The sequence below is a fragment of the Saccoglossus kowalevskii genome, chromosome 12, assembly GCF_978046115.1.
Source record: "Saccoglossus kowalevskii chromosome 12, keSacKowa6.1, whole genome shotgun sequence".
NCBI lineage: Eukaryota > Metazoa > Hemichordata > Enteropneusta > Harrimaniidae > Saccoglossus > Saccoglossus kowalevskii.
This window is the reverse complement of record NC_140652.1, coordinates 12,671,779-12,681,008: the sequence shown is the minus strand read 5'-3', so window position 1 is coordinate 12,681,008 and position 9,230 is coordinate 12,671,779. Positions and strand designations below refer to the sequence as shown.

General features: G+C 36.9%; 1 protein-coding gene across 1 annotated transcript; it reads right to left on the bottom strand.

Annotated features, from left to right (window-relative positions):
• Positions 1 to 539: 539 nt before the first annotated feature.
• On the bottom strand, positions 540 to 9,078 carry LOC102808457 (uncharacterized). Its single transcript, XM_006818351.3, has 5 exons — positions 8,851 to 9,078; positions 7,152 to 7,855; positions 3,939 to 4,098; positions 3,118 to 3,262; positions 540 to 2,403 (listed from the first exon to the last, which is right to left on the bottom strand). Exons 1-5 carry the CDS (start codon positions 9,070 to 9,072, stop codon positions 2,243 to 2,245), a joined length of 1,392 nt encoding a protein of 463 aa, XP_006818414.2. The 5' UTR covers positions 9,073 to 9,078; the 3' UTR covers positions 540 to 2,242.
• Between the last annotated feature and the right edge of the window lie 152 nt (positions 9,079 to 9,230).

The following is a 9,230-nucleotide window of genomic DNA, read 5'->3' as shown; positions in this document are numbered from 1 at the left end:
CGTCGCGCCGCGGCCTGTTCGGTATGGGACTCATAGCGACGTACACAACGAGTTTAAAACACATTGTTTGTTTACATGAAATTAGAACATGCGCTGCGCGACGACCACTGCCCTTTAATAACAACTTATTCATTTTGAATAAATGGGCGATCACGGTTATTATGTCACTTGTGCGCATTATGGGCGTAGACAGTGTGGGGCTCTCGGACCAATCATTATTCAGTATTTGAATAAAGCTAAAAATCGTTATTTACCAATTATTATATAAATATGTTTATAATGTATGGTAAAACTTTCTCTGCATTTCACTATACAATTATTCAGCTTAGACTTTATTAACGTATCGATGTGTAATTGAAACGCGTCGTTTGTGTATTTTACGTTTTTTGTGGTTCGGGATAGGGAAGAATGCTGATTTACAGATAAGATTTATATAGTTTCCTTTGTCATGTGGTGTCAGAGACATTGTGAGCTATTTTCTGACAGTGGACCCTATTTAATAATAAGGGCATATAAAATCAAGGGCTCGTAGACAAATGTGTTGTAAAATATGAGTTTATTTATCATGAATTCTACATATAATGTAAAACAGAAAAAAATAGAAAAAAAGGAAACTTCAAATCATGCAACCAAATTCTGCCCACAGAGGATGAATATATATGTATATCTAGAATAAACGCTAATTAGAAACATAATAAGAACGTCTTGGACTGAATGTCGAAAAAAAGGTCTTTGATTGGGTAGTAGTAGTAGTTATTCGTCCAAGGTTGACTTGGCGAAGATATGTATTTAGGGAGAAATGCAAGAACAAATCATACCAGGAACATTAAGGTAGTTTGAGCCAAATTGAAATTTTGCTCAACTGAGTATGTCAATGCACATATGTGCAATGCATTATGGGAAAGGACATCACAATTATCTATTATTATTTTCTGCAAAGTTTTAACAATATTTGGTTTCATGTCAATAATAATGTATGACTTTTACCACCGAGCAAAATTGTGAGATATGAAGAAATAATCGCACCACAGAAACCAGCGTAAAAATGCGACCGGTTTGCATGACATTTGTGACTCTTCTATCTTAAAAAATTGTCCGGTTACCCCAATTCTTGTTTTTATTTTCGTCACTCTAAGGGTGTGAACCCATAATAATGAAAGTTTGACGAACATAGCATATAATCTCGAATTCGGCTCTTCGAACATATTAAAGAAAATTAAACATTGGCATATAACACTCTATTTTTTCAAAGTGGAAATATTTTGTCCATGTTTATTTCATTTATGCACGAAATGTGTGATAATGTAGTATTGTGATGATAATATAGCAGGAAAAAGTATTATCTACATCTAAATATGTCTGTGTTATGATATATCATGTGAAAATGATATACTGTGATATATCTATATCATATGAGACTGATATACGATATGTTATATCATGTGAGATTGATATACGATATGTTATATCATATGAGATTGATATATATATTATATCACGTGAGAACGAAAATCTAGTACTGTGGGTGTTATTTGTCAATGGTAAAGTGTGATATATTTTTATATTACTAGTATTTGAGAATGATATACTAGTACTATGAGATATATTATATAATATAAGGATGATATACTGATACTGATATGATTATGATTTATATGATGTCACTCAAACTAACCTAGCCATGTTAATGGTGTGTTGTATTGTCTGAGGTAGATACACGTGTGATTTATGTTACATTTAAACAATTACAATGAATCCCTCCACACACACATACACACAGCTATTTTGGTAAATTAAGCTGAAGACGAAGCTGAATGATTCATTTCAGGGGCTTTTGGTTGAAATGAATGTACCATGTTATAATGTGAAGCTATGACGTCATTAAATCTCTAATTCCGATATTGGTGATTTATAATTTATAATAGTGATATTCCTGCAATATTTTATTACTGTATATAACTGCAACCATTTCTTAGACATAATCGATATACCGGTCATGATAATAGCACAACTTGGCAACGCACTGTTCTCGTAGATTTATGCAAATCTATGCAAATTTATTCCATATGTGGACGGACAGTGAGTGTAATTAACATATTCCAAGTGATCGGATTACGTACAAGACAGACTATCTCAACTCTTTATTTGCACTTGGCTCCACACAGCGTAGTCGCCACGTGCAACAAAAGTTCTGGGGGTAAATACAGACACGTGACGTCAAAGATTCAAGATGACGTCATCATTACAAATATTTTTCATATCGCTTAGATACAGTCCTTCCCGCGTGGGAATCCAACCCTGCTATTGCACGAACTCTTGTTGTCTTTTTTCCAATCAGAAGTCTTTGCTCTTCAATAAAATCTGACCAATTCGAGACGACTGGTCGAAGAAATAAATCGGCCCCTGTAAGGAATAACAACATATTCATTGATTCATGTTTGTCTTAGTGACATGTACCCGGGTACATGGATAACGACGAATCACGTGTCATGATGAGTCATATATAACGTATTAATATTGCCTTTCTAACTAGTGTTACGGATAAGTCAAGTTACAAAGTTTTGCGATCAGTAAATCGCGAAATTGAGAGTATCTCGAGGTACACAGACTAAATGTTATTGTGCTAGTTCTACTATTTTTTTCCAAGTTAGTAGCCCGCCTAGACGACCTAACAAATAATTGACGTTGTCTTATTTATATATACTAGTATACCGGTTTGACATGTGTCACCCTTATTTGCTATAAAAAATTAACATCATTCGTTGTATTTGGCACCGAGAATTTAAAGGGTGGTGGTTGTCGCGCCGCGCATGTGCGACATTTGATAATCATTGAAATTCCCACAATCCAATGTGCTCTTCTAATTAAATCACGAGAAAGAGTTTTGACCTGGTCGCGACTTGTACTTATTACCGTCTGTGACTCTTTCGATATTTTACAATCACTAAGGAAATTACCTAATTGAAACTTAGATACGTCTCAGTCAAAGCCGCCATCTTTGTTTATATGAGATCCATATCTCGCGCATGCTTGACGCGACGGCCACCGCCCTTTAACCCCATGTAAACGCGACGGCATATCTTGTATGCATCTCGTTAGAGGGCACTGTTCACTTACTGTAACATATCTCTTGTTCGAACAGTGACATCTGAAACGGATCAGCATTCAGTTGCCTAAATGCCGACATATTCCACGTTGTTGTGATATCAGAGTCAATCAAACGATCTTCTGGTATCGTTTCTTTCAAGTACATCATGACGTCCTGGAATGAATACATGTTATTGTTAATTGTGGTTTTGGATTCGGTTCTTCTGTGTTTAAAATTATTGAAGTCAACTCAGTATAGAAAAAAAAACATAATGCACCGTTACATTAGGTCGCGCCCTCTACAGACGAGCAGTTTTGTGGCGTAAAGGAAAAATGAAGTGCATTGACACCGTCGATAATGTCATTAAAATATAGTATTTGTGCGAGGTTTGCTATATTTAAAACGACAAATGCTAATGAACAACATTATCAATGTCAGTGACATTAGTACAACCCTGAGTTACGTCATTCCTTAGTCACATAGTTATGCTTCCGCTTCGTCGTTAAAGGGCGCGGGTTCAAAGAAAGGTGTACTCATTGACATTCATTGTGCCGCACTCCGATTCGATATAGTGGTAATGGATATATACAAGTTGAGTCATCACGAATTTTTTTTTTTGCAATTTTGCGCACCTATAAAGTGTGCCGCATATAGTAGAACGGGGAAATGTTTAGTTTTTCAGGAAGTGTTATTGTTCCAATCAACCTTTAATGCATACATTGGGATACATTATTTAATTAATGTTGTACATTTAACTTATATCTTTTTTATTGCTGTATTAAATAATTTGAATACAAAGCAAACTTGATAGAGGGCGGTCGTGACACCTGATTTTGATGTAAGGTCTCACCTTGGCAAAATTTGGATGAGCTACATACATACACGCGAAATTTTCTCGATCCATAAACGCTTTCAGTGGCTGCGAGATAAATTTGGCGATTTGAGCAGCTTCCGGTATGATCTTCATACACTCCTTCTTTACTTCTTCCCGCCTCCAGAAATGCACGCAGCTGTAGAGAGAAGATAACAATGAACACAGACCGGATGCATGAAATCCCCGAAATGTTGCACATCCGGGTAATTTACAAGTTTATAAATTCACTATCAATAACAATTTCTGAATTAACCCCTTCCCCATGCATGCATTTTTTATTGAAATTGAAAAACATCTGGGGCACAATGTTGGACACAACTGCTGTTACAGAGTAACACGCTCCCCAAAAAGTTTCAAGAAACGCCGCGGCCGCCCACTGATGATATAGTTGGATCACATGACGTGACCGGAAGTTAAAGATAGGACGTTTTGCATGCGCGCACATACCGGATATGTGTGTAACGTAAGCATGAACGCATGACATTATGGTTGTGGATGTGGACGTACCGAACGACGTGACAAAAATGAGATCCCCTTTTACTGAATATCAAGAGACATAATTTCTCTAACCTCAGCTTGTCCGCGTACCGAAATTTGGTTTCATGTACACCTGGTGACAATTCCTCACGAATTGTGTAAAGACCACGGTTCGAATTGATTAGCAATCATAATATCAATGCATCTTGAAAGCGTTACGTTTTTTTTTTATAGGAGATACTTGCTATAATCGATCTTACAATAACGGGTCGCTCATGACATACCACATATTGATCAAAACATTGCAGTATTCTGAATTACAATTCATAGCGTCATAGTTTCAATAAATATTAAAAATTCAGAAGAGAATATATTAAATCTGAGTGACACCAATGCGCATATATTTCGACGATTTGATATTCCAAATTAATTAGTTCAACAATTTTAGAGATTTGCATTACTTATTCGTCTTTTTTTTTCACGTCATACTGAAAACAATTTATTTAATGCATGGAATCACAAGTAAGACACGCACACCTTATTATTCGAACCACAGATGATATTACGGATAACATATAACACATGACTGAAGCCTCACAAGCATTATATTGTCACAGGATGAAAGTAAGCGAGAATTTCTGATTAGAAAAGTGCAACATATATAGTGCATTTGTTACCACTATAATGTCGATTATTTTTGGCAAAAGTCATCGAATGCATCAACTAATGGAAAATCACTTATATTAGATATATTAACTTTAATATCCCAAAAAAATCGCATGCCAGATCACGTGCTTACAGACTGACATCATGTAGATTCTTGTAGGTTTGTAGGTTTGCCAATTATTTACACCTTTACGTCACAGTACTTATTTCAGTGCACAACAAATGCGTAAAAGGTGAAAGGTCATCCCGGAACGGTCGTACTGGTGATTCGATGTGAAGACTTTTCGTGGCATGACATGCAAAACCAGTACGTGCAATTCCGTATAGAAATGACATTAAATAACGGTAACTGGATCATCTGAGCGAACGCAGGCAGTCGATCACTAACTTCGGAAATACTTGAGGTACGAAAATATAGATACATCAAACTTTGAAATACAAGTATTATGAAAATTTTGGGAAACAACTGAAAATGATAATTAATTTTACATTTTCAATACGTAATTTCTCATGATCGAAAACTTCGCTGTGAATGAATTCACGTCCATCGCCCTTTTAAAAAAAGCAACCCACGTATCAATGTATATAAGATTTATTGTGATACGTGGCATGATCTGAGTTTTTAAATATACAAATGTCGGCAGCTGACTCTTCTGGCTGACATTAAGGTCGCTAGGCTTGTCACATACTGAAAGCGTATTTTATCATATAATATAATACTTAGTGATGACACATCTAAATGCGGCGAAGCCTTCAAACCACTAGATTAGACATCATCGCCACGTGTTGCATGCGTTCATTATTATTAATAAATACGCTACTATTTATTTGCCAAATACCTATTCTTGCGCCATATTATTTTTGTTTTATGTTAATATGGAAGCATAAATTCGAAATTTCTTTAATTAATTAATTAATTAAATCGTAATTAAATGTAGATTGGAGATTATATTTTCATTTGTTTTGGTTTTTTTACTAGAAGACTTCCGTTGTTTGATACTTTATATCTACACAGCAGAAATACGACCCCTTTTATATACCTGAAAATGTCAAAAAGGACCTTTTGACCATTGAAAATGTCAAAAGGGGATCCTTGCAAATTTTGAAACATATTTTATTGACCCCTTCGGTGCCTCGCGCATACTAGTTTTCAAGTTTCTACAAGTGATCCCCTGGAACTCCTCTCGTGACATGCACGAGGCCAGACTGCGTGATCTTGAATAATTGTACATGTATCATAGCAACGGGTTCCATTAATTTAGTAGTAAATAGATTAAACGCTGCTCGGACCGATAAATTGAATATATAGTAGATAAGGAAAGAGTTTCTTTTATAACTCTAACCCTACCCCTACCCTCCAGCACTCCCCATTTAATTGTACATGCCCCTCCTAAGGACATATATAGTTATCTAGAGGGGGTATATACAAATAAATTGGGTAACTGGGAGTGAGTGTTAGAGTTAGGTTAGGGATAAAATAGCTGAACGTTTCGAGCTGTTTGTCGATAAAGAGACATTGCTTGAAACGTCTAGCTATTTTTAATAGTTACTTAGGACAAAAATTACTAAATATTATCAACTATCTATCCATTCATTTAGATTACTTGTGAACAGAATCAGTACTACAATAAGATGCAGTCTAGGCTTCCATGATAAAGACTTGATTGTGTTGCCTGGAGTCATTATTATATTATTCGAGAGAATTATATTTTAGTGAATGGTAGCCGTTCTGTCAGCATTGGAAAATTTTGTTTGTAATAATTGGTTTCTATGGTGAACTTATGCCATATCTCAATCTTCTAAGGTTAGTGATATATATTAGTCTGAATTATTTCAATAATCCGGATTTTGAAATGTGATATATTTCTTTAACATAGCCATTGTTGATTTTTGATATTTGTTTATTTTACACGCCCTATACGCGTCGCATGGACAGAATGTGTGTTGACGACTGTGGAATTTAAATGCAGTTTGGATCAAAAACATTCAACCAAACGTTCGCATCCTATCGGAAGTCCTGGGCTCAATGGCCGCTTTCTTACTTACGCTTCTCCAGTACGATTTCTCCAGTGCAGCGCCATCAGGCGGCCACCTTGACAAACATTGTCCAACACGAAATCTACTGCCTCTTGGATGATTGGCGACCTGACGAAGTGGTTGTCAATCAAATCTCCTACTTCCTTTTCCGGCGGATTAAGATAATGAGGTAGAAGAATCGCCAGGCATGGTTCTTCTTCAAGAATATGACTATCGTATGCGTATGGGGGTGTTTTGAACGTGTATTTCTTCGGCGCTCGTTCAATCTCCAGGAATCGTTCGAGAGTCTTGTTGGCTTTAAAAGTACGATCGTTACTTGGATGAATGGCTTTCATTCGGCCGTCGCAGACCGATTTGAATTCATTCAGCGAGGCTACTGGGACAATTTGATTTAGGATATCAACATCGAAGGCTAAACTAAAGTTACGCCAGTGACGCATATTCCAGCCTCGTTGGTCGCCGCCGTGAAGGAAGAACGGCGCGAGAACAATTGTCCTGTTTTGGAGGTACGCAAACGCCGTTGCTTTCTTAAAGGAGGTGAATTGCACGTTTTGACCACCTGTGTGAATCACTGGCAACAAATATCGCTTCCTTGGACGAGGTTGGTAAGTGATGGCTGTCGAGTTTATTCCAATGTCTCGCGGACGAGGATCGTTCACCGAAATGTGTTGCCCATAACTGGATGACGAGTTGCCGAAGTTAGTGAATGGAGCCTAGAGTGGAGAAATATAAATATATTGTTTATATGTCACCTATGACTTGGTAGTATGTACGACTCCTCAAAGTCATACATCCGGGAATTTTTCGGAGGCATCATCTTAACGTCAATAATTTAAAATAATATATCTCATTTTTTGCCTAGTTACAAACTTCAATGACAACTTTTTTTTTTTTTTTTTTTTTTGTTTTGTTTTCTGAAAAAGAAAATTGCCTCTCCCAGACAGTACCAGGACGGCGACCTTCCTAGCAGTCACGTGTATCTCACGCCATATACAACGCAGAAAACCTGTCTCTAACAGGCAAAATTTGAGTGTACCAGTTTTCAAATCACACAATATAATCATTGCACAAATTAGAGAATGAGAAGAGTGATTATCGTGATTGTCCAAGATCACAGTTCATCGCGCATGCGCCAATCAACCAGTCAGTCACTTTGCGGCACGAATACTTATCTTTTTTTGAAGATGCTGCAAGCGTTCGACCCCTGCAATTTGCAAAAGTGCTCTCTCTTTAAAGAACAAACCACACTTATGTTATTCAAACATCAATATGACACCGCGTGTGACTGTACACACTTACTAGTAATACAAATACCAGATGACGATAAGGTAGGCGTAGGGGATATTATTTCCGTATTAACGTAATTCACTATTAATCGCAGGATGAATAATCAAATAACAAATATTTGATCGAATGAAATAAGGAGAGTAAAATCGATACCAAAAACCTTAACAAATCTGCAGGCAAGGTTATGTATGCACGTTTGTTGGGTCGACGGTTGCCATGTTACCGGGAGTGATAGCGTAAAACAATATTCTATCACAGTTTTATACAAAATACTTTTATTTGTATCATTTCGAAATAAAAAAAACACATCCTCAGTTTAGTTTATATATCCAGGGAACTGCTCATTACAGCTTCCTGGTATATCATTGTTGTACGACGTCGTATATGATACTCGAGTATTATTGGACGGGAAACTACTCACCAGCGCCAGGGAAATATTCTCCGTGTTAAATGTCCCATCCTCGTTCGCGACATCTACTTCTTGCGTCTGAAATGTACTCACGCCTATCCTTGTACGAAACATGACCCCTTGCTGTAATAACCATGACAACATTGCCAAAAGCACGAGTAACTGCAGAGCAATACCTAAAGCGACATGTTTTCGAAGCGTCCACGACATTTCTACTGCTACAGCTGACACCATCCATCGTCATCGGTTGCATTTGTTCGGGGTCACTAATATCAGGGAGCCGGCGGATCCGAGTTACACGCATGCGCGAATTCGAATTTATATCCGATGTTGGAATCCGTGTGTCATTGATCATTTTGGCATTAGTCAACTATTTAAAATTACATTTAATC

Bases quoted from the DNA above. Each gene is read 5' to 3' on its own strand.
- LOC102808457 (XM_006818351.3), bottom strand. From the start codon at position 9,072: ATGGTGTCAGCTGTAGCAGTAGAAATGTCGTGGACGCTTCGAAAACAT. The intron at 4,099-7,151 runs GTAAGTAAGAAA...TTCTCTCTACAG, and splicing joins AGAAATCGTACTGGAGAAGC to CTGCGTGCATTTCTGGAGGC. The intron at 2,404-3,117 runs GTAAGTGAACAG...TATTCCTTACAG, and splicing joins CGAACAAGAGATATGTTACA to GGGCCGATTTATTTCTTCGA.